Source organism: Triticum urartu, chromosome 5A, assembly GCF_056163025.1.
Source record: "Triticum urartu cultivar PI428250 chromosome 5A, HENAU_Tu73, whole genome shotgun sequence".
Lineage (NCBI taxonomy): Eukaryota > Viridiplantae > Streptophyta > Magnoliopsida > Poales > Poaceae > Triticum > Triticum urartu.
In genome coordinates this window covers 686,133,586-686,158,891 of record NC_141877.1, presented here as the reverse complement: position 1 = coordinate 686,158,891, position 25,306 = coordinate 686,133,586, and the positions used below count along the sequence as shown (strand labels likewise).

General features: G+C 45.0%; 3 protein-coding genes and 1 pseudogene across 3 annotated transcripts; 3 read left to right on the top strand and 1 right to left on the bottom strand.

Annotated features, from left to right (window-relative positions):
* Positions 1-2,463: 2,463 nt before the first annotated feature.
* On the top strand, positions 2,464-4,220 carry LOC125511683 (uncharacterized). Its single transcript, XM_048677115.2, has 5 exons — positions 2,464-2,946; positions 3,074-3,323; positions 3,426-3,641; positions 3,775-3,889; positions 3,999-4,220. The coding sequence occupies exons 2-5, from the start codon at positions 3,111-3,113 to the stop codon at positions 4,040-4,042; spliced, it is 588 nt and encodes a 195-aa protein (XP_048533072.1). The 5' UTR covers positions 2,464-2,946; positions 3,074-3,110; the 3' UTR covers positions 4,043-4,220.
* A 2,373-nt stretch (positions 4,221-6,593) lies between these two features.
* On the bottom strand, positions 6,594-7,572 carry LOC147974191 (uncharacterized). Its single transcript, XM_087525202.1, has one exon. It carries the CDS (start codon positions 7,321-7,323, stop codon positions 6,745-6,747), a length of 579 nt encoding a protein of 192 aa, XP_087381328.1. The 5' UTR covers positions 7,324-7,572; the 3' UTR covers positions 6,594-6,744.
* A 4,408-nt stretch (positions 7,573-11,980) lies between these two features.
* On the top strand, positions 11,981-12,700 carry LOC147974190 (uncharacterized). Its single transcript, XM_087524940.1, has 2 exons — positions 11,981-12,334; positions 12,695-12,700. The coding sequence occupies exons 1-2, from the start codon at positions 11,981-11,983 to the stop codon at positions 12,698-12,700; spliced, it is 360 nt and encodes a 119-aa protein (XP_087381066.1).
* A 7,131-nt stretch (positions 12,701-19,831) lies between these two features.
* Positions 19,832-21,987, top strand: LOC125507679 (putative L-gulonolactone oxidase 4 pseudogene; annotated as a pseudogene).
* The last annotated feature ends 3,319 nt before the right edge of the window (positions 21,988-25,306 follow it).

The following is a 25,306-nucleotide window of genomic DNA, read 5'->3' as shown; positions in this document are numbered from 1 at the left end:
CTAAATCCCAAATCTCTCAAACAGATGCTCCTTCAAGTAATCGAAAGCACTTAAATTCCTTGGCTAGATATGAGATTAAGGTTCTGGGGGTCTTGTTATGTCAATCCAGCATGCCAAATTTCCGGCATGCATCTGCAACATTCAGAATCCACAAGTATTCAGCTTCAACGCAAACCAGTATCTTGTGACACATGTGGGTGAATTTTGAAGAAACCTATGGTTTCGTGCTTAAAACCTAAACCCAAAATTTGATCTTTCCTAACACGTCATCTTTTTAGGCAAATCTTGATTGAATCCAGCACAAAAAACAAGCGCGCATGATGAAAACCTACCCCCCCCCCCCATTTTTTTTCTTTTTCATTTTGGCAAAACATACGATTCAAAAACTAATTATTTCAATTACCGGCAGTGCAGAAAATGGAACTAGATGTGAACCTTAGACAAGAAATAATAGAAATAAGCCGAAGACGTGGCGTGTCCAATCAGCTCCAAAAGCAAAATACTCCCTCCATTCCTAAAGAATAGTATTTGTTTTTTAGAGATTTTAAATAGACTACCACATATATGTAAGGATGTATATAGATAGACATATTTTAAAGTGTAGATTCACTCATTTTGCTCCGTATGTAGTCAATTTTTTTTTGCGGAAAAATTTCTGATCTATTCATCTTCAATCATGGCAGTACAACAAATACCAGAAATAAAAACTACATCCAGATCCGTAGACCACCTAGTTTAGGAACGGAGGGAGTAATAGGGAAAAGGTAAAATGTGTCACAAACATATGTTAATTGAGTGTAAATTGAGAAGTAAATCTATGTATGTATTCCGTCCGGGTGAATGGTGATGGCCGGGTTAGGTTGGGTTGGGTTGGGTTGGGTTGGATCACTAGCAGACAGGCAGTACGTCTCTTTTCTTTCTGGAATTCTTTCTTGTTTTCCATTGGGATTCATTGCTTGCTTGCTTACCTGAATGAATCTGAATGAAAAATAAATTAGGGGCCGCAAGCGCGCGTGCATCACCTACTGCATCACCTACATCCTCAGCTGCATCACCAAGCACTCCCCGCAGTACCGGGTCCTCCTCCTCGGCCGCATCCTCGGCGGCGTCGCCACCTCCCTCCTCTTCTCCACATTCGAGTCATGACTCGTCGCCGAGCACAACAAGGTTTCTTTCCCCTTCTTTCTTTCTTTCTTTCTTTCTTTCTCTCTTGGTTTTTACTCCACTCCACTCCTGCCACCACTCATCATTAGAGTAGTAGTAACAACCACTCATCATTAGAGTAGTAACTATTTTCTGTATCTTTGTATGTAACCCACCCAAACCAGATGAGATCTACACTACTCCCCAGTGTCACTGTCAATCAAATCAAATCAAATCAAATCAAAATCAACTCAACCCAAACCACTGTGCTAGCTAGCTAGCTGCCTTTGCCTTTAATCCAAAGAAAGAAAGAAAGAAAAAGATTTAACCTTTTGTCTTGTTCTATATCCACAAGGCAAGGCATCAAGCACTCACTAGATTGTGTGTACTACTCCCTCCGTTCCAAAATAGGTTACCCAACTTTGTATTAAAGTTAGTACACAGTTGGGTCATCTCTTTGGAAACGGAGGGAGTAGATCTTTGGAATGTGTCTTGTGTTGAACATCCGTCCTTACTACTACCTACGTAATGCTGCTGCTGCTTATCCCTTCCTATCTACCCCCTGTCCCAAAATATAAGAACGTTTTTAACACTACACTAGTGTCAAAAACGTTCTTATATTATGGGACGGAGGGAGTATATTTGTCGTGAATAATCTAGTACTAGTGCTGAAGTGAATATGCTGGCTGCACTGGATGTTTGACTGCCAATGCTACAAGCAAGTCCAATATAAATAAATAAAGATGACTACACAAGTGGTGTTAGTTAAATAATTGGAGATTTCACTCACTTTGTCTATGAGTGAGTGCCCAGCAAGAGGAAAGGAAAACCTCACTCACTTTGTCATCATCCATCTCAAAGGAAAAAAGACTGAATGAAATCTTGCCGCCTGCAATCTTAAATGAAATCCACCATGTTTTGTTTTTGTTTTTGTTTCATCAATCAGTCACTTGTCCTTTGTTTGTTGTGTCGGTGGAATGGATTAGATCAGGTGAGGTGAGGTGAGGTCAGGTCATCCTATGGTGGTTGCCGACTTGCCATTGGCATTTATTTAACAGAGCAAGGAAGCATGGCCCTTTCTTTCTCTGGGGCATCAATCTGGGACCTTATCCTTTTATTCGCCCTCTCTCTCCATGTGCTGTCTCTCTCACTATTAATTAACATAACACTGTGCTCACTGAATTATCCATCCTAACCTAACAAGAGAGAGAGAGAATCCAAGGATAGGATGGATCCTCTAACTACAGTATCTGCAGCATGCATGTGACACTCTATTTAATCCTCTTCTTCTGCCCCTCCCTCCCCTCCCCTCCCCTCCCCTCCCCTCCCCTAATGTAATGTACTAATAGGCCGCAAGTACTATTTTTTGATTAACAACCAACCAGAAATAAATCCTTGTCATCTCCAAATTGCCAAATTATGCATTATTATTATTATTATATCTTGTTGATTTCTACAGTACCTTTTTGCAATGCAACAAGACTAGTAAGTATTATTCACCTTTTTGTTTTGTTTCATGTCATCTTTCACAGAGAGGCTATGACCCGCAGTGGTTGTCAATCACATTCTCAAAGGCTATATTCCTCGGAAATGGTCTCATCGCCATTATAGCCGGGCTGTTTGCAAACCTGCTTGCTGACAACCTGGGCTTTGGTCCTGTGGCTCCTTTCGATGCCGCCGCGTGCTTCCTGGCAATAGGCATGGCTATCATCATGTCCTCCTGGAGTGAAAACTACGGAGATCAATCTGAAGGCAAGGATCTCATGTCTCAGTTCAAGGTTGCCGCCAAGGCAATCGCTTCAGGTATGTATATATGCTGCTTACCATAGCTTCACTTCCTTTATTGGACGGACGGACTGCAACACAACATTACAAGAATTGTTATTCTGACACTAACCATTTATGAATGAATGAATGAATGAATCTTCAGATGAGAAAATCGCATTCAGTCGCTGTTCGAGGGCTCCATGTACACCTTTGTCTTCCTCTGGACTCCAGCCTTGAGCCCAAATGATGAAGACATTCCTCATGGCTTCATATTTGCTACCTTCATGCTGTCGTCTATGCTGGGTAGCTCCATTGCATCACGCCTGTTGGCCCGCAAGATGAAGGTCGAAGGCTATATGCAGATCGTGTTTGCAGTATCAGCCTTCACCCTTCTCCTCCCGGTTGCCACCAGCGTAAGACCATACTTACTCTTCATTTCTTTCTCTGCCTTTCATTCTAGTACGACGATTTCTTCTTACTGATAGCGAATCGTTTTCGCATGTGTGACGTGACAGCTTCTGGTGCCGACGTCTTCAGTGAAAGGAAGCGGCATCTCGTTTGGGGGCTCTCTACAGCTGCTTGGTTTCTGTACCTTTGAGTCGTGCGTCGGCATTTTCTGGCCATCCATCATGAAGATGAGATCTCAGTACATTCCTGAGGAGGCGAGGAGCACCATCATGAACTTCTTCCGCATACCGCTCAACCTGTTTGTCTGTGTGGTGCTCTACAATGTAAGCAAAATGTTCTTCTCCTATCCAAAATATCCACTGATGGTGATCTGTCAGTCAGGATCTTTTGGAAACCATGGCACTGAAACTCCTTTTTACCTAGTAGGAGTAATAAACATGCATGATTATGTTGCAGGTGAATGCTTTCCCTATCACCGTCATGTTTGGCATGTGTTCCATCTTCCTCTTGATGGTGGCAATCTTGCAGAGACGGCTCATGCTTGTCGCTGACCTACACAAGCTATCCACAAGTAACTTGCCTTTCCTTTAATTTGTTCCAGCAGCTATCTTTCCGATCGATGTATGTATCGATTCAGAGTGTCCCTAACTGCTGCTAACAACCATATATACTTACCGCAGAATCACAAGAGATGACTGCGCAAGACGAGCCTCTAAATCCTTGAAAGGCCAACCTGGGTGCTGAATAAGATGGAATTGGGGAAAGCAAAAGATGTTTTGATTGTAATATTTCTTTTTTCTGTAGCCTAGATCACATGGATCGATATTATTATTGGATGGATGGATACACCAAAGCAAGAATTCAGAGGCTGCTGAGTGAATTGGTATAGTCTATTATTATGATTCCTGCTCTTGTTGTTCATCGGGACGGCATTATTTGTGTTGAATACGCTACGAGTATCTTCGTCCAAGCTATATATATATATATATATATATATATATATATATATGTATTATTACACCAGATAACAATATCTGAGTGAATATCTATCTATTGCCAAAAAGAAAACAAAAAAAGTTTATGTTGTTTTCTGCTTTTTTGCATACTAACACAAATTTCAAACCTTTGAATTTTCATTGTTTTCTAAATTGCTGATGCTTCTTTCATTTATTTAGTAAATGTATGTATGTATGTATGTAATTCTCAATGGAGGTTGTGAACCAATGTACTTGTATCTATCATGGGATGGAAGCGGAAGGCGTGAGCCACACCGGCCGCTGCCAGCTCCGGTGCCGCCCCAGCCCCCACACCTTCTTCACCGTGCCGTCCTTGAGGCTCAACACTCCGACGGCAAGCTGTCGGTCTAGTAGACGCAGCCGGCCCTGAGCTCCTGGTGGACACGCACAGGGACTCGTTCGCCCACACGAACAGCGCCGCGTCTCCGATGTCCTCCGTCTCCTTCCACCTGCCTCCGTCCAGCACATGCACCTTCAAGGACCACGTCCGGCCACACCAGCCCGTCGTCGTCTCCTTCAACTCCTTGAGCACCACCATCAGCCGCCACGAGGTACTTGCGTCGGCGCCACGGTTGGCTGTCCTCATTAGTCAGCCTTGGCGTCTGCTCGGCCTCCAGCGTGAAGGTGCCAACAGGGGTACGGCGGGCCCCTGGTGAAGGGCTCCAGCGTGAACTCCAAGTCCGTGGAGCGCGTGGACGCAGGGGAGCGCGCGCTGCTCGCCGGTCACCGGGTTGACGAGGCGCAGCGCGGCGTCAGCGTCGGCTGTGACGAGCCACCCGCGGGAGGAGCCCATGAAGGCGTGGCCCCGGGAGCGCACGGCGGCGGCGCGGCGGTCGGCGACGGAGAAGAGTGTGGCGGTGTCCGGGGTCCGGCCGGGGATGAGGAGGTACGGCGCCTCGGGCCTGAAGGCGTGGCGCTCGGCGCGGAAGACGGCGGCCAAGGCGAGGCGCTCGGGGAAGGCCAGGCGGGCGTGGATGTTGCCCAGCACATCCGGCGACAGGCTGACGCCGGCGACGGCGGGCTCTGGCTCTGCCTCTGCCTCTGCCTCTGCGTGGTCTGTCGGCATGGCACTGGCTCCCCACGGATCGATGGTTTGGGCGGCGGCGGCGGCCTATATTACTCCGTTACTATATTTTTTTTTGAGATGATATCCGATTCTACTACTACTCCTACTTTGACGGCAGTTCAAGCCCTACTCAAATTTTTTATTCTTTTTCTAAAATCAAATACAAATCCAATATAGTAATTACTAAAGTTTATTTATTCAACCTCCAGTTTAGACTAAGGTCAACTATAAATCCCAAAGTTATTTACTAGACTAGAGTTCAATTCAAGTCTTATCTGTGCTTGGACTAAATTCAGTTTAAATTTATTTTTCTAAAATCAATTTAACTCCAAAATTTTACTAGGTAAATTTTAAGTTTCCCAATTATATTGCAAAAGGATTTATTCAATTTGAGTTCATGGTTCTAAGGTTATAACCAATTTTAACTTGAACTGAATCCAAATATTACTTTGAATTTCCTAAAGTCAAATAATAATCCAAAAATATTAATAAAGTTCATTTTAAGTTTCTGAACTTAGTTGCAAAAGGAATTATTCCATTTAGGTCTTTTATTTAAAGTCAACTCAAATAGTTCCAAATTTCTTTTAAATTCTGGCATCTACTGGATTCTACCTAAATTCATTTTTTTTAATTATTCAAATTTTATTTTCAGTGAGACCATTTGAAACTTAATTTTACTAAGTTTATTCTGTAAAAGGATTCAATTTAATTGGATTTATAAATTACAAGTTATGCCCAATTTAAATTTAAATTCATTCTGCTTGAATTTGAATTTTATACTATTCAAAGGCTAAATATTTTTGGACTAGCTGAAAGTGTATTTCATAAGTATCGTTCTGCAAAAAGTTCACTAAATTAGCATTCGTAGATAAAAGTTACGATGGTTTGAAGTGCTAGGGGTTTTCTATAAAACTACCAAATAATTCAATTAAACGGAAATTGTTCTGAATAATGTTTTGGATAAGGTGGGACACGTGATTGGCCGGTACCGATTTGGTAAGTGAGTGCGTGTGTGAACTGTGGGATTGAAACAAACAGACGAGATTAGATTTGGGCCTCACCGGGGTTAGGTGAACGACGGTGCTACGCCGCTCGATATATTCTTTTGGCATATATTCCCCAAAAAGAGTGAATACCTCCATGTCAGTAAAACACAGAATGGATGTTTCTCATCTCAAAAAAAAAAACTACTAGCACAGAATGAGAAAACACTACCCAAGATACATATCAATTAAAATCCATTAATAACACATCCAAACATAAAGGAGGGTTGATTCTAAACTGTTTGCCACGCCCCTAAGAAATGAAATGCTCATCACAAGAGCCTCGAGCTGGCTGATAAGTCTACTCATCAGAATACTCAACAGGATCACAGAAACGAACCGGGGTCTCAAACATAATGGTGACCATCCGGAACAGCACTGGGAGACGCGCCTTTAGCCAGAAAATGTTGCAATTACCTTCGAGTACACGAACAGCAATATCATCTAGCATTGTGCTCACATGTTCGGCTCGGCGTGAGACCAGATCCTGCAATCCGCCCAAGGCTTCCTTATAGCACTTCGCCAGATGTAAGAGCTTAACTGCTGAGTTCCGCATGACTAGGAGGGCTTGCAGGGCGCCCCGTTCCAGCTTGGCCTCCTGATCCATGAGCTGGGGTAACACATCAAGCTCGAGCTTTTGGATTTCCAGCGACAAGGCTGCCACGACCGAGAGGTTTTCCAGCTTCGGGCATGCCCAGAACATCGACTGGGGTAACTCCTTGACCAGCGGCCAGAGGAGTGCATACGACTCGCTCGCTATGCGCACCGACTCCAGAGAGACAAGCTTCACATCCATGTGCTCATTGGAGTGGCCCAGCTCATCGGAGCGGGCCTGCAGGTCTTGGATTTGGGCGTGGGAGTTGATTTGGTAGAGCATCATTTCCTTTTGGCGGCGAAGAAGACTGCAGCAGCAGAAACAGACAGCACAAACAGAGGAGGATTTAATGTCAGGAAGAGACCATACAGCACCAATCCAAGCTTCTACTTAATTAGTTAGGACAGCATATGTATATTTGCATTGTGCGACAGAATAGTTATTAATATGAAGTGAAAGCAATCCAGCCATGTATTTATACTGATAGGCAACTAAACAAAATGAATGAATACCCAAAACAGAAAAATAATTAACAGAGGGGGGAATATAATATAATTTGGTTCAAAGTAGATAGAGATCCCATCATTCATTGTATTATTGTGTGAGCAAGAAAATTGCATCTATCTCCAGAATTAATGCCTCACCATCAAAGGAAACAATAAACTAAACAGCAGGGAAATAAAAAAATTGCATCCCAATTAATATTCGTTTTCTAGCTTTGATTTTGTTGTTTTTCGTCCTAATTCGAAATTTCCCCACCAAATTTTTTTGTGATTTGTTGGCATGATGAAGTTTTGTTGATTTTGATCCATGGATTTGCTTGGTTTCCCCAAGTTTCCCCATCTTTCATCCACAAAATCCCTTGGATTTTGCCCCCGAAATCATCAATTTCCTCCCAAAATCGTGACAGGCACAGTTGAAGAATTCATGAGAAACCAAAATCTGACCACAACCAACCAAGCAAACCCTAACTAAAACCCTAGGTGGTGTTACCCTAATACAAAACCTAACTAATTAAATCCTATCCTAGCCGAGGTTCCTCATACGAATAGGATACAGACGGCGCTGGATCCGAGACCTATGAACCGGCGCCGCGCCGCGCCTACCAACCACAATCGGAACGAGCAACTCCGGAGGCGGAGGGAGACCACGCTGGATCCGAGACCTACGAACCAGCGCCGCGCCTACCAACCAATCGGAACGAACTCCAAGCTGATCGGGATGTACAAGCATGTGCTCACCTCGGACGGTCGGGCGTAAGATCTGATCTGGAGAGGAGGACGAGGCGTCGGGTGATTTCCGTGAGATTGGGTCGACAGGTTGCCGGGAACGGCGGCGAGGCGATGGAGTGCGGGGGGGAGACGGAGGCGGGCGGCTTTTACAGGAGAGAGGGCAAGAGGGGTTTGGGCCCGTTTAACCCAGGCCGTGCCGGCCCATTTGGCATTCTCTGATTTTTATCAATTTATTAGTAGTAGCAAAAATGCCCGTGAGTGCAAGTATTGAACATATAGTTTATTGCATGGTTACTTATAATTGTATCATGATATTTATTTATTTAACTAACACATCATGTTTTTCAATTTGTCTTCAAATCACCCGTGTGATTTACATATATATCCACTAATGCATCATGTGTTTCATCAGTTTATCTTGTGATTTAACCCTGCATGACACGCTCATTCAACTTTGGACCAAATATTTCTTTCTTTTAATAAAAACTGAGACATCCCTCGATTTTTTTGAAATTAAAAAAAGAACAAAAACAATTCTAGACCTAGCTAGAGTACCAAACCAAAAATAAAACAAGAAAACTTGCGACATATACACACAAACAGAAAAAAACAATATTGGCTTATGGGTCCAGTGAGATTGTAAATTGTTTGTACTTCCCTAGATAGTAAATACTCAAACACATGCTTTGTCACACACATTCTCAACCACCAGATTAACAACTCTAGAAGCTTCAGATGGGCCCTACGTGTCATAAGGCCCAGTTCCATAAAGCTAAGCCCACGTCGATCTTTATAGTGAGTCCGACTTTCATTATTATATTAGAAAAAAAATGAAAACTCCATCTTTATCCTTTCACCTAAACCGCTTCGGCAGATTTTCCATCTCTAGCTAGCGCCGCTCATCCGTCGTGCAATCTTCGCCCATCGTTGGCGCTGGTTTGCATCCCTGCTGTCTCCCAACTTACCAACCGGGGCACAGGATCACCAAGGCCACTGTCATAGATCAGCTTCCTCGCACGGACATCCGAGCTCCCGTTTTGGCACCGCAAGAGCTAATACAAGGCTCCTGTGGTGGCCAAAATTGAAGACCGCTTGGTTAGAGAAAATGTGAACTCATAGCTTCGTTAAGAATGAAGACTGTTTGAATGCAAATTGCTCTTTAAAAACTATTTTGTTCAATAATTCTCATGTAAATAACTATTTTACAAAGATAAACCAATGATTTTTAAAATAAAAACATTGCAAAACCAAATTAAATCATTACTGTCTCATGATCACTCTCTTACATGCTCGTGAGTTGGAGATGGCCAAGCATCACATCCAGCACTCCAGCGTGTACCCGCTGCTACTCCGAGCGATGCCGATGCAGTTCGAAGCTTTTGGCCCTCGTTGGTGTTTCATCGAACACGGTGCGAGCGGACATGAGGTCACCACCACCGACGCATGCATCGAGACAGTTGAAGAAGCATGAGTTAAATTATCCTACTCATGATCTGGAGTTAGCAGCTGTGGTACACGCATTGAAGATCTCGAGACACTATCTGATTGGTCACAAGAGTGATATCTACACCGATCATAAGAGCTTGAAGTATATATTCACTCAGACATGTCTGAATTTAAGACAACGTCGTTGGCTAGAGTTAATCAAGGATTATGAACCGGAGGTACATTATCATCCATGTAAGGCGAATGTTCTAACTGATGCTCTCAGTAGGAAGAAATATGACAGCAATCGTAAGTTGAGACCAGAGGCAGAAGAGTTGTATGCAGAGTTGCAACATCTGAACCTTGGTATTGTTGCTAGTGCTATGGAGATAAAAGTGATTCCTACGTTGGAGCAAGAAATACGTAAGGGTCAGCTAGAATATGAAAAGCTAAAGGAGATAGCTGAGAATGTGGTGATTGGTATAAAGCACCTGGCTTCAGAATAGATGAGAATGGAATCTTATGGTTTGGAAAAAGGATATGTGTGCCTGAGGTGAAGGCCATTCATGATACATTTTTGCATGAAGCACATGAGTCAGCCTATTCTATTCATCCTGGAAGTACTAAGATGTATCTAAATCTTAAGGAGAAGTACTGCTGGTATGGATTGAAAAGAGATGTGGCTGAGTATGTAGCTATATGTGACACTTGTCAGAGGGTAAAGACTGAGCATCAGAGACCCGCTAGTTTGTTGCAACCAACGAAGATTCCTGAGTGGAAATGGGAATAAGTCGGAATGGACTTTATAGTGGGATTACCACATACTCAGCAAGGTTATGATTCTATATGGGTAATAGTGGATCGTCTCACTAAAGTTGCTCACTTTTTGCCTGTCAAGACTACTTATAGCGGGGCAAGATTGGCAGAGCTATACATGGAAAGAATAGTATGTCAGCATGGAGTTCCTAAGAAGATTGTGTCTGATAGAGGTACGCAGTTCACGTCCATCTTTTGGCAGAAAGTGCATAAATCTTTGGGAACGAAGTTGAATTTTAGTACAGCATATCATCCTCAGACTGATGGACAGACAGAAAGGCTCAATCAGATTCTTGAAGATATGTTGAGAGCTTGTGCATTGCAGTATGGTACTAGTTGGGATAAAAGTTTACCGTATGCGGAGTTATCTTACAACAACAGTCACCAGAATAGTCTAATTAAAGATGGCACCGTTTGAAGCATTGCTACATGACGGGCCGTTGGTGTGTCTTGGTATGCACTGTGCGTGCAATGTGACTACAAAAAGTTGTTGCATGTCGAGACGTAGTTTATCGGTGCATGTGGATCCTATAGGCTTATTTGTTCCTTGTATGTGGGCATGGTGCGTGTTGGCCCAAGTGACATGTGTCAGTGCATTGTGACATCTATTGGTGCATCTGGCCCTTATACCAATTATTTGTGCAAATAGATCAATATTGATACATGTCGGTCCATTGTCGCATCTTGGAGTGGAATGTGACTAGAAGAATTGGTGAATGATTTGGACCCCTTTTGGCATGTGTGAGTCCAATGAGACCAATGTTGTTGCGTGTTGGTCAAGATGGTATCGACACGTGCAGTGTGAATATTACTGGTACATGTCCATCGTTATAGCGTCTGTGTGTCGAAGGAGAACAAGTTTGGTGCATGCTCTTGTGTGCCAACATGTTATGTGGGAACAAAAAAACTGTCAACAGTTCATTTCTGTGGGCCCAGAAACAATGGGAATTATTTCTAGAGTACCTACTTGTAAACTTTGCACAGTTCTAGTTGGGTGCTGATGTGGAATTTTTTTTTCCCGCGGTGCACTTACAAACAGGACTCACTTGTCAGAAATCATGTCAACCCACCCAAAATGGCGGATTAGACCTTGCTGCAACAAATTACCCCAATATGTGTTTTTTTGCAACAAACCTGTAAAGTAGGTGTTCTATGCAAAAGTAACACCAAAAGTAGGTGGTTTGTGCAATTTCCTCGCTAAACCACAGGTCAAAAAATATACAAATTCATGACAAAAAAATTTAAAGCGGTTGGGGCGTGCACGAGCGCACGACGCCACGCGTCTAGCCTTGGTAACTCCAAACGTCCACCCACACGCCAAATAAAGTCCGCCTCCCCCACCCCCGTCTCCCCCACTCCCCCACCCCTGCTGCTTTTCTTCCCCAAATCAGCAAAAACCCTCTCCTCTCACCTCGAACCCTACCTCCTACGAGCCAGCAACCACCTCCCTTGTCCTTCGTCGTTGGAAGATGAAGGCCGGCCGTGAAGACACGACGGTGGAGAAGGATGCAGCGGTAGAAGCAGTGGAGAAGCCTGCTGTGGTCATTGCCGCCGCGGTTGGCGCGACCGACGGCGCCGTCGCGGTGACGGGAGACGGTGCACTATCTGCTATGACTGCTCCGGCCGCCGTCGCAACGGTCGAGCCTACGGTCGGGGAGCAGGTGGAGGAGGAGGTGGCGATGGATCTGGAGGAGCAGAGGGCCAAGCGAAAGTGCGAGCAGTACGAGCTCATCTACAAGTACTACGAGGAGGCCGAGCTCGACGCTCAGGAAGTGCAGGACGAGGCTGTTGAGTTCGACGAGGAGGTCGATGAGCTCTCGGAGGTACTACTCTGTTCTGTCCTATTCTCCTACTCTGTTTTTGGGGTTTTCTCCCATGGGGTTTTCTCCTAAATTGCATGCAGCACGGATTAGATTTCGTCCAGATAGGTTATGTTTCTTGATCTCTCCCTTAGGGTTAGGATTAGTACTAGTTGTTTCATACATTTGGAAGGAAACCCCTTCAATTTGAAACCTGGCATGGAACAGTAGTCATGTAGGCCTAAAACCCCCCTGTGCGTGCAATTATTTTGTGAAGATGAGTAAGAATATGATTTAGAAACTGATTATGAATCAGTTCTGCTGTAGAAAACGGTGTATTTCTTAGGTATCACCTCTTTGATTCGTACGATTTCCAAAATGCAGGAATAGGGAAAACGTGGGATTAGAGTGGCATGTCATCTTGAATCCTACATGATTGTATGAGTGTTTGATTGTGCATACTAAAAACGTAGGATTCTTTCAGATAGGTTTGAGTGGATAGAAAATTTCCTACAAATTTGTTTATTTCATGACAGTCAACAAGAGGATCAATGATTAATATCTAGAACTTGAAAAGTTGACATGCAACAGTAAATATTTATCAACGGTGCTTGAGCTTCTATAAATGGTAACTTTTAAAACATGTACTTTGGAAACAACTTTGAATATTTGCTGTTGGATGAAGCCAATCCAACGATGAACAGATGGTAAATCCCAACATTGTTGGTCATTCGATATCTTATTTACTACAAAAGAAAAATTCCAAGCATGTGTACTATCTAGAATATTCCATTTGTAAGCTTAAGCACAATGCTACCTATGCACAAACAACCTCATAGCACTATGTTTCTCCATTGTTATAGAATCTTGGATACTTTAACAGCGCAAACTCTTTTCTTCTAAATGAATGTCTAATGCTTTGAACTTTGTGAATCTGAATGCATATTATGCACAAACATTATCACTTTATTAAAGAAAACACACACAAAAAAATCCATTGCTAAAGTAGCATAGCAATGTAAAGTGCATCTGAAATAATTGACATCAACTGTTGCTTTCATGCCCAATGCACGTGTGCCTCGCTAGTAACCAACAATACTATCAATGATGAGAGTTTAAATCAGTAGAACCCCTGTTACAACTATGCTTTGTTCCTCAATTGTGCAATCCATTATCTGGTTTTGTTATTCATGAAACTATGCTCCGTTCTAAAATAGTGGCAACCCATTATCTGGTTTTGGTATGCATGAAACTGGACCACATCATCGAGTTATGCATCTGGTCAGCACTGATGCATGCAGTAACAATTTACGGCCACTGCCTGCCATTAACAACAAACATGGATTAGTTCTTCTCCTGCACAAATCAATCCATGAAACTATGCCACATCAGTAATCATGCATGCCAAGTCCATGCAACAGTACATTTCTAGCAACAAGATTTTCTATTGCATTCTTACTATATATAATTTTTCATTACTAAGTGTAATCTTAATGCTCCATATGCACAAAGCTGATTCCACATTTCCTCCTTTCTTATAAAATCTTTCATACCTTAACAGTGCAAACTTTTTCTATCTGCTTCATGATTTCCATATAATGAAGTGGATTATGCATCTTATTTGCAATCTGATTGCCAAATCTGTTGAGACCTTGTAAACAGTACATTTATTTAGTTGTCAGAAAAACTAGTTTATTTGATGAAAATCATGAAGCCTTACAACTATATTGTGAAGACATTTTCTGATTGCAGTCAGTAATTCATTGCAGAGTTTCTTATGTACGCACCCTATGTAATTATTAGCAACAAGGATGAGTAATTAAATCCATAATTTCTTATGTTCGCAACCGATGTACCTCAGTCAAAAATTTCTCTTTTTATACATAATTCATGACATGATTCATATGATTTGTTGTCTTCAAAATATCAAGTGAGGGCAATCTTTTCTTTGTTGATGCGGTAGTTTTACTTTGTAGTATGTACTCATCTAGTTTGAATATAATTAAATTAGATATTGTCTGGTATCTCTTTATGATAAACCAGATCATACAAAATATTGTTGCAAGAAATGGCAAGAAATGATCCTATTTTTGGAATTATCTGTTTTCAGTATGAAATAAAATATGTGCTTGAATGCAGTAAAATGATTTGTTCATACCCTAAAACCAGAACCCTTCAGTTAATTGTCAACTTAGATTGTACAAATAGGAGTACTTCTTTACAGGGGAGAACATGTACGCATGCAAAGCAAAGAAAAAAGAACAAGAAAGATAACAAATAATACATAAACATATATTGCAATACATGAGGTACATGTGTTGGAAATATGCCCTAGAGGCAATAATAAATTAGTTATTATTATATTATATTTCATTGTTCATGATAATCGTTTATTATCCATGCTAGAATTGTATTGATAGGAAACTCAGATACATGTGTGGATAAATAAGACAACACCATGTCCCTAGTAAGCCTCTAGTTGACTAGCTCGTTGATCAATAGATGGTTACGGTTTCCTGACCATGGACATTGGATGTCGTTGATAACGGGATCACATCATTAGGAGAACGATGTGATGGACAAGACCCAATCCTAAGCCTAGCACAAGATCGTGTAGTTCGTATGCTAAAGCTTTTCTAATGTCAAGTATCATTTCCTTAGACCATGAGATTGTGCAACTCCCGGATACCGTAGGAGTGCTTTGGGTGTGCCAAACGTCACAACGTAACTGGGTGGCTATAAAGGTACACTACAGGTATCTCCGAAAGTGTCTGTTGGGTTGGCACGAATCGAGACTGGGATTTGTCACTCCGTGTAAACGGAGAGGTATCTCTGGGCCCACTCGATAGGACATCATCATAATGTGCATAATGTGACCAAGGAGTTGATCACGGGATGATGTGTTACGGAACGAGTAAAGAGACTTGCCGGTAACGAGATTGAACAAGGTATCGGGATACCGACGATCGAATCTCGGGCAAGTACAATACCGCTGGACAAAGGGAATTGAATACGGGATTGATTGAATCCTCGACATCGTGGTTCATCCGATGAGATCATCGTGGAACATGTGGGAACCAACATGGTTATCCAGATCCCGCTGTTGGTTATTGGCCGTAGAGTTGTCTCGGTCATGTCTGCATGGTTCCCGAACCCGTAGGGTCTACAAACTTAAAGTTCGATGACGCTAGGGTTATTAGGAAGACTTGTATGTGATTACAGAATGTTGTTCGGAGTCCCGGATGAGATCCCGGATGTCACGAGGATTTCCGGAATGGTCCGGAGGTAAAGATTTATATATGGAAAGTTGTTGTTCGGGTTCCGGGAAAAGTTTGGTTTTTTCCCGTATTGTACCGGGAAGCTTCCGGAAGGTTCCGGAGGATTCCGGAGAGGTCCGGAGGTCCGGAAAATGTTCCACCACGTCCAATACAGCAGCATGGGCTGTAGGGGGGCGCCCTAACCTTAATGGGCCAAGGGCACTATCGGTGTCAAAACCGGCGGATCTCGGGTAGGGGGTCCCGAACTGTGCGTCTAGGCCGGATGGTAACAGAAGGCAAGGGACACGAAGTTTTACCCAGGTTCGGGCCCTCTTGATGGAGGTAAAACCCTATGTCCTGCTTGATTAATATTGATGATATGGTTCCACGGCGCATAGTATGTTGATGCTGATGCTCTTGCTTTTTGGCCCCTTGGTTTTCTTGCCAACTCCACTAGGCCTCCTCAACTTTTGCACCTGATCATGTCCCACTTCTTCAGTTTGCACTTCTGCAGATTGAGTATTTGCAACTCAACACTTGACAGCACAACCTTCAAACATGGCAACACAATTGTCGAAGCAGATTCGCATGGCAGCACAACAGTTGCTTCATCTGCAACAGTTTCAGATTGCCCTAGCGCCTGCAAAACAGATTCAATATGCATCACATCATCCAAAACAGAAACACTTAGCTCATGTTCAGCAGTAACAATTTCAGTTTGCTCCATATCTTTGTCACCAAACATTATCTGCTTAGTGCTCTTCCTTCTAAAACCATTGAGTCTTGCTTTTTTCACTAGCCAGCATTGTTCAATAACAAGAGGTGGGGCTTTTTCTGCACGCTTCCTCCTCAAAAATAAAGCATTTTACTTGGTTAGATACTAGAACAAGTAGCAAAATCAAAAACTTGCAAAAATAGTAACATAAACATACTTTAGCCTCTGAGGAGTGTAGATGCACTTGGATGAACCAATTCTGTGCCCAAGTACCTCACACAACTTGCACCTATTTTTGTTACCTTTTTGAGCCCTTTTGGGATTATCATTCTTTTCCTTTTCCTTTTCCCCTTCTTACTACAACCACCTTTTTCAAACCAAGCTTTGAATCTGCTCTGTTTCGGCCTCCCAGCCTTTCTTCTAGTGACAGGGGGACAGGAGGTAAATTCTATTTCCACCTCAGGCCACTGAGATTGGTCAGTCAGTGCAGGAATTGGACTTGCATATGCAGTTTTGATTTTTTGTACTGAATAATACTCATGCAAATATGGGTGCATATTTAACCTGGGTTTAGATGCCAAAAAAGTATGGAATGCTCACATGGTTTTCCAGTGTGTTGCCATTCTTGGCAAGTGCACTCATGCAACTCAGTATTTACCACATGCCTCTTACCACTCTTTGTATCTCTAACTTCAGCACCCCACAAGGAAGATTTCTCAATAGATAGATGTGAAAGATTTCTACTCATGTTGACCACCTGTTGTACCACTGCTGGAAGCTTGTCCCCTTCCAAAATATTAGCAATGTTTCCTCTCAACTCCCACAAACGCATGATCATGATCCTTATTTGGTCCACCATGTCATGCACAGGCAAGTCTTTCAAATCCTTCACTTTGTTGTTAAAACTTTCTGCCAAGTTGTTATTGATATGATCACATTTTATGGCAGTATTAAAACCTGATCTATACCACAACAGAGAATGGTGGGTGTTCAACCATGAAGCAAATTCATTATCACTACATGATGCCAATATCTTACCAAGGTGATAGGAATGTGTCTGTCTGGTGTAGGATCTTGTTGCTGGCCACATGCGCCCAAATTCATCTCCTCTGAATTTTTTTATCAGATTCATCCACATATGTCCAAAGAACTCCCTCTGCTCAGCATGGGGGAAAACATTTTTTACTGCATTTTCCAACCCTTCACATGCATCTGTGTGGATGGCCAAAGGAGAAACTGGCCCTATGCATCTTTTCAGCTGCATCATGAACCATATCCATGATGCCTCTGTCTCTGATTGAAACATTCCTATTGCAATTGGGAACATCCAGCTGTGTCCATCTAGAGCATTGCATGCAGCCAACTGACCATTCCACTTTCCAGTCAAAAAAGATGAGTCTATGCTCAAATATGGACGACAACCTGCTTTGAGTCCATCTATGCAAGGCTTCAAACACATAAAAAACTTGCTGAATAAAACCTTGCCATCCTCTGTTACCTCTGTATCTATCTCCACCACACTCCCAGGTGACCTCTTCTCCACCTCTGCTATAAAACTATACAACATCCTAAATGTATTTGCCCAGTCACCATACAATGATTTCATGGCCCTTTGTTTTGCTTTCCACGCTGTGGTATATTGCAGCCGGATGGGGTACATCTTCTCCAAGTCAACTTTAAGCCTCTTTGCAGTAGTGTTTGGAGTCTTGGCTAAAATAGGAGTAATCTTCTCTGTAACCCAAAGTTGTGATGTCATCTTTGAAACTCTCTGTGAAGTGGTCATACATGTATGCTGGTGTGGTATTTGATTTACCCTTACTGTACTTCCATCAGGTTGTAGTCTGGCAGACAAGTACCATTTGCAAGGATTGCCACCACCATCATAACCTTTGCACCGAGCATAAAATTTCTTTCGATCAGTCAACATAGTCTTGGCATCAAACTCTTTTTTCACTGCATAGGTCCTGAAAGACATCCTAAACTCCTTCATGCTTGGCCACAACTTTCCCACCTCAATAACTAGGTTCTCTTTGTCATACAAACAAACCAGCTCATTATCATCTGCATCATCCACATCATCTGCAGCCTCTCTCATCAGCTGTTCTTCATCCTCATTTGCATTTCTAGGGCATGTGTTACCATCAGCAGGCAAAGAACTGTCATCCTTCTCCTTATCTTTGTCATCAACTTGAATGCCAAACATTTCGGCCATATCAATGTCAGATATTGGTGTAATGACCAAATCTGTTTTTTCATTCAACTCTACTACATTCCAGTCAACAACAATCTTCCTAGCACCATGGGTTCCCTCCTCTCCATCTGCATCAATCCCTGTATCTTCAGCTACTACAGTCGGTTCAGTCAACAATGCCAACATCTTCTTCTGTGAAACCCACTCATCATCTTCCATCTGTGCAACCATCTTTGATGGCACATAACCAACTCTGGAATGAGTTTGCAGATCAATTAGCTCTGCATAAAATGTTACTTGTTTGCTTGCCCACCCTTCTTGCTGATCAATTTCAGCAACCATGGATTATCTATCTTCAATTCTCACATATTCACCATTATAGTTATTGAAACTTTGCAGAGATACCTCTTGTTCTGGACCCCAAACAATACTCTCCCCAATTCTCTCCACCAAATTGCCCACGGCCTTCTCCTTCATGCTCTCCAATTCCTGGGGATCAACATCTGCAAATTCGACATCCAACCTCACGGTGGTATCTCTATCAATGTCTTGGACACTGCCATCACTGAGTTTGGCTTTACAGGGAAAAAATTCCACTATAATTATGAATGTGGTGGCAGAACCTGAACCTCCCCTGTTTTGTCAAGGGCAGGCAGCGGCGGCAGTGTAAGCTACAGTCACTACCAAATCGAGTTCGATTCTAAATCACCAAGAAAAGAGGGCGGCATTACTGATTTGAAGCACTGTCTTCTCGCTCCATCTCATCCAGCCCTCACTCCATCTCCTATCCAATCGAGATTCTAAAACACCAAAAAACAGGGGCAGCATGAGGCCACAGATTTGTCCAAAATTCAGTGGAATGGGAGTAGTGTTTGGAAAATACTCACTCGCAATAGCCGCTGCAGAGAAAGGCGCTCCACCACTGGGCCGCGGAGAAGAAACAACCCCCGGATCCAATAGAGCCCGCCCAATTCTAAATCGCCAAGAAACAGAGGCGCAGCATGAGGCCACAGATCCCTCAAAATTCTGGGGAGTGGGACTATGATTTCGGGCTCACCTCGCAATAGCTCTGCCGCTGCCGAGAAATGCACTCCACCACCGCGGAGAAGAAACCGCTGCCAGAGAAGATGCTTACGGTGGCGCCGCTCGCCCAGTCCAGCACGGGCGAGTCGAGCACGGTCACACAGTCACCGATCGAGTCATGGACGATTGACTCTTGACTACGTGGCCCTAGGTGGACCCCACCAGTCAGAGCACATAACCCTCAGTGTCCTAACCAAACCTCAGCCTAACTAACAGCCACTAGCCGCGTAAATGGGTTGTCTTGCTTGAGCTATTTATGCGTTGGGAGACGTCGCATGAGAGTTATTACAACCAACGACGTCGCATTAGAGACAATTCACGCCAACGACGTCGCATGGAAGCTATTTGCCCCCAAGCAAGGCCTTGCGTATGCAAATGCAAGTAGTACTAGGAGCTACTCCTTCCCTCTCGCATTCCAGCGTGGTAGATCGATGGAAGCTAGCAGGTCGTCCTCGTTGCTTCCGGCAGCTCTCCTCCTGGCCCTGGGCCTCCTCCTGAGCCGCCCCGCCGCCTCCAGCCCTCCGCCGGACTCGGTGTCCTGCGCCCGCGGCACCTCCGACTGCATCCTCGCCAACGTCTACGGCTCCTTCCCGGACCGCACAGCCTGCCGCGCCGCCGACGCCGCGTTCCCGCGCACCGAGGCGGAGCTGGTGGCCGCCGCGGCGGCCAAGCGCAAGGTGAAGGCGGTCCCCAGGCACTCCCACAGCTTCCCCAAGCTGGCCTGCCCGGCGGCCGCGACGACACCATCATCAGCACGGCGCGGCTCAACCGGACCGTCAGCGTCGACGCCGTCAAGGGGCTGATGACCGTTGAGGGCGGCATGGTGCTCCGGGACCTGATCCGCGCCGCCGCCGCCGCGGGGCTCGCGCTGCCGCACTCGCCCTACTGGTACGGCGTCTCCATCGGGGGCCTGCTGGCCACGGGCACGCACGGCAGCTCGCTGTGGGGGAAGGGCAGCGCCGTGCACGAGTACGTGGTCGGGATGAGGATCGTGACGCCGGCGCCGGCGAGCCAGGGGTTCGCCGTGGTCCGGGAGCTCGGCGCCGACCACCCCGACCTCGACGCGGCCAAGGTCTCCCTCGGCGTCCTTGGCGTCGTCTCGCAGGTACTCCTGCACGTGTAGTAGTTGCCAATGCGCATGCATGCCAATGTGCTGAAGTGAGTCTTGTGTCACTTTGCTTGCCTACGAGGCTGGCTTGGTACGTGACACATACATACATACACACACCGGTGAACAGCTTACAATTTTTGTATATATCCCTTCGATGTACACAAATCTTATGTGTGTGTAATGGTAGTCCCATCCTTATGTGTGTTGTGTGTCATGCTTGCGCAGGTTACTCTGCAGTTGCAAGCGATGTTCAAGCGGTCCGTCACCTTCCTGGAGCGCGATGACTCTGACCTGGCAGCGCAGGTGGCCGTGTGGGGCCATCTGCACGAGTTCGGCGACATGATGTGGCTGCCGCGCCAGGGCAAGGTCATCTACTGCGAGGACGATCGTGTCGATGTCTCGTCGCCCGGCGATGGCCTCAACGACTACCTCGGCTTCCGTTCCTTCCCGACGCTCGGGCTCATCATCGCAAGAGTCGCAGAGGAGCATGTGCAGGAAAGAAACGACATGGCACGGTGCCTAGCCGCGAGGGTGCTGCCCGCGTCATTCCCCATGCTGGCGTACGGCTTCACAAACGACGGTTCCTCCTTCACGGGATACCCGGTGGTCGGGTACCAGCACCGCATTCAGGCGTCCGGCTCGTGCATCGATGCCAAGGACAACCTGCTCCGCTCCTCATGCCCATGGGACCCACGCGTCCGGAGCCTCTTCTTCTACAACACCGACTTCAGCGTCGCGCTCTTCAAAGCCCCGGCATTGGTCGCCGACATGCAACGACTCCGCGACCTCAACCCACGCGCCCTATGCAGTCTCGACGCCAAGATGGGCGTGCTCATCCGGTACGTTGGGGCCTCCTCCGCCTACCTCAGCAAGACGGAGGACTCGGTCAACTTTGACTTCACCTACTACCGGAGCTACACCCAAGGCAGGCCGCGTGCTCACTCTGATGTGATCGACGAGCTCGAACAGATGGCTTTGCGCAAGTATGGCGCCCTCCCGCAATGGGGCAAGAACCGCAACTTCGCCTTCGACGGCGCCATCGCCAAGTACGCAAAGGCCGACGAGTTCCTCAAAGTGAAGGAGAGGTACGACCCAGACGGGGTCTTCTCTAGCGAGTGGAGCGACCATGTGCTCGGCATCGATGGGAGCCCCAACATCGTCCACAAGGGTTGCGCCGTCGAAGGGCTCTGCATATGCTCTCACAACTCGCACTGCGCGCCAGAACAAGGCTATTATTGTCGGCCTGGAAAGGTGTACGCGGAGGCAAGGGTATGCTCGTTCCGACCCACCTCACAGCGCGACCACAACGACGAAATATGAATCGAATCATGGATGGATCAAGAAATGGTGCGATCTAATGTTGAATTAGTATGCTTTTGTAAGCGGTGTGTTGATTTTCTTCATTTTCGGTCACATAGTTATCTAAGTGCATTTTTCGGGTTCATAACTAGGTTTATATCCATACATGCGCTGGAAGCCCATTGTAGGTGCTAAGGTAATCGTACCTATTGCATGGTTACAGATTTAAGGCAATTTCAGGAGAAAGTTGTTGTTTCTCATGTGGGGTCCTCGGTGGGTGTCATACAAGAGATTGATGGAGAATATGCATCGTTTTTTTTTAACACAGAATATGCATCAGGTTGACAATAGGCTGATTGGATGTGTTTTTTCTTCTTCAAAAGGGAGGTGCTGCCAGTGGGGCAGACAAATACCACAGGGAATTAATAATTGGATTAGAGATGATTCTAGGTCCAAGGGAAAAGAAAAGGATGATAATAAGAAGAACAAAATCAAGAAGAATGTTTCCAGCTCTGCACCGCCTGCTTTCACGACAGTTATAAGGAGGCTAGGTTGCAAGTTGCACGATGTTGTTGATGGGGCAATAGGATATGTGCTATCTTAAGAGGATAATGATTAAATGATGGATGTACAGAGATTGGGGTTGTCACTCTTTCGTAAGAAAAAGAAAAATCGTAGGAGGATGATAATTGTGGTGTTCTTGATTGGTTTAACATCCAATGTACATGATGACTTTCAACGCCGATAGTTCATTTTCCACAACTCGCGATTAATTTAGTTGCTCTTAATCCATACATGTACATATTAATCCACAATATGTACATGTATGTACCCACGGTCACCCCGGCCAGAAACCATTGCTCTTCGGACGATTAATTTAGTTGAACTAACCAATCCAATAAATAGATCGACTTTCAACGCCAATAGTTCCTGCATGCCTGATAAAATATATGTAATATATTATCAGTTCAACATTATTGGTAGCCATCTGTATGTATATGGAATGCCTTTGTGAGTTAATACGGAAAGTTAAGTGGAGTAAAATGGAGAAATTTCTCTTAAATGCGGTAAATCCTATCAAAATGTGAAACTTAGCGGTAAAAAATGGAATTAACTCTAAGGAGAACTCTTCGCAAAAAAAAAACTCTAAGGAGAACTACGTCAAAGGTGAATATTTCGGGATGATTTTGCTACTAAAAAGTTACTCATAACATGTGTTGGGTGATGCAGTCTTGTCATCCTTTATATGAGTGAATTCCTTATTTAACACCGTCTTAATTTTTTCTATTTAACACCGAAAAATCTTTTCCTCCCTATATAAGAGCATCTCCAACAGACGCGCTAGTTTTGGCGCGCGCGGGAAAAGAATCTGGTTTTGCGCGCGCGAGACTGGTTGGCGCGCCAAAGTCCGGCGTGCGCCACCATGGGCCTTCTCCGTCGCCTCTCTCTCCCTTCTTCCTCGCCTTTGCAGGTGCCCCGCCGTCGCCGTGCCCTTCTTCCTCGCCTACAGCACACCGCCGCCGCCTCCAGCGCCTTGTCCCACGCCGCCGCCATACCGCCGAGCACCCGGAGCAGCTCCAGCTACTGTGGCGTCCGCGCCCGCCCCTCCGGCGTGTATGACATGGAGATCCGCACTGGTGATACATGCCTCGGGCTCGGGACGTTCGAGACCGCCCGCGCGCACGACGCGGCGGCGTGGTGCCTCGGGAGGCCATGGGCGCGGATGAACTTCTCGGACGCACGGACGAGACAACAGGCGTAGGACCTCACGCCTCCCCCACGGCTAGTCACCGAGGAGGACTGAAGCATCCATCGGAGGTGGGAGTGCCGCCTCCTTATCATCGAGGTGGATGAGCACGCCATGGCGGTGTGGCGTGAGCGCTTCCCGGAGGATGTCGCCGCCAAGAATGAGGTATGGGCGTAGAGAAGGGCGGTATGAGCCGCGGAACGGGCGGGCATGCGCCTTGCGGAAGCCCAGTGCGACCTGGGGCGACAATGATCCTCGGTGGGACGACGCGGTTCTGTCGTCGGACTACACCACCAAGGAGGATGGCAACAAGTAGTTATCTAGTTTATCATCGACGTAATCAGTATATTTGCATCTCATAGTATCGTTTATATCTAGATTTATTTGTATCGTCTGGACTAGCTTGTGGTGTTGGGCTTGAACTATATAGTTGTATGTATCTTTTTTACCTATAGTGGCTAACGACGTGGTTCACTCCCTGGATGTCGTGTGTTTAAAAATTTGTGGCTTATAGTTATTGAAACCGGGTTGCCATTTTGGAGAACAAATCACAGGATCTATAGTGGCTAACGACGTGGTTCGCTCCCTGGATGTCGTGTGTTGGATCCTCTAGTTCACGTAGTTGTAGATACATCCATATCCGAGACAAGTAATTCCGAATGGAGGGAGTACTTTTTTAGGGGATTTTTGTCGAACTAGTGTTTAAGTTTTGTCACTGTCGCTTGTTTCTTTAAGTGTCGGGCTGCAAGTCTTTTGTTAAAATAAAATGAGCTGGTTACGGTGGCAACAGCGCGGCTGCACCTGCATGTTCAACTGGTCACACGTTCACTTGTGTCGATTTTTTACCGCACCCTACCGCAAATGGGCCAGCCCAGGCAGGTCATCTATTCTATTCCCTGTGCGAAACAACGACTCTTTGCCCTGATATGCGGCGACGAAATCTGTCCATTGGCTCATATCATATAGGCCCAATGTGGAGTCTAGGCTATTATATCAAAGTCCAAGCAGAGCTCATATAGGCCTAACGTTGTGCCCATGCTAAAAAGAACGAGGTTTCCCTTTATTTTTCTCTACTATCTGAACATTTCTAAAAAAAAAAGAACGTTCGTATTTCCTTTCGAATCCATGAAGGTATACCTGCATCGTATCATTGGTGGCGGTTCTGATCCCTGAGGAGCTCTATATGCAGAATCGTTGCCTGGATGAGGAGGAGGGGCGTCCCTAAATGCAGATGCAGGATCGTGTCAGGATTGGACTTGTTCCGTAGAACAAATACATTGCTTGCTGCTTAATACCAATTCGAATGGAAATTGGGGGTGAAGGTCCATTGATCTTTGATCCGATTGTTACACTACTACTGCTAGGTTTACTAGCAGTAGGATTCTCCTAACTTGTGAGGCAAGGCAAATAAGAGTTAGAATACAATATATTAAATCAAAGCATAAACCCACTCACCAATTCTGTAACTATGAATTGGTCTATGCAACATATATTCAATGACATCGGTCATAATGTCTCAACTCCATTCAATCATAATACATGCATACATATAAATTTCCATGAGCATCTTATCTCGCTCTCCAATCGAACTAA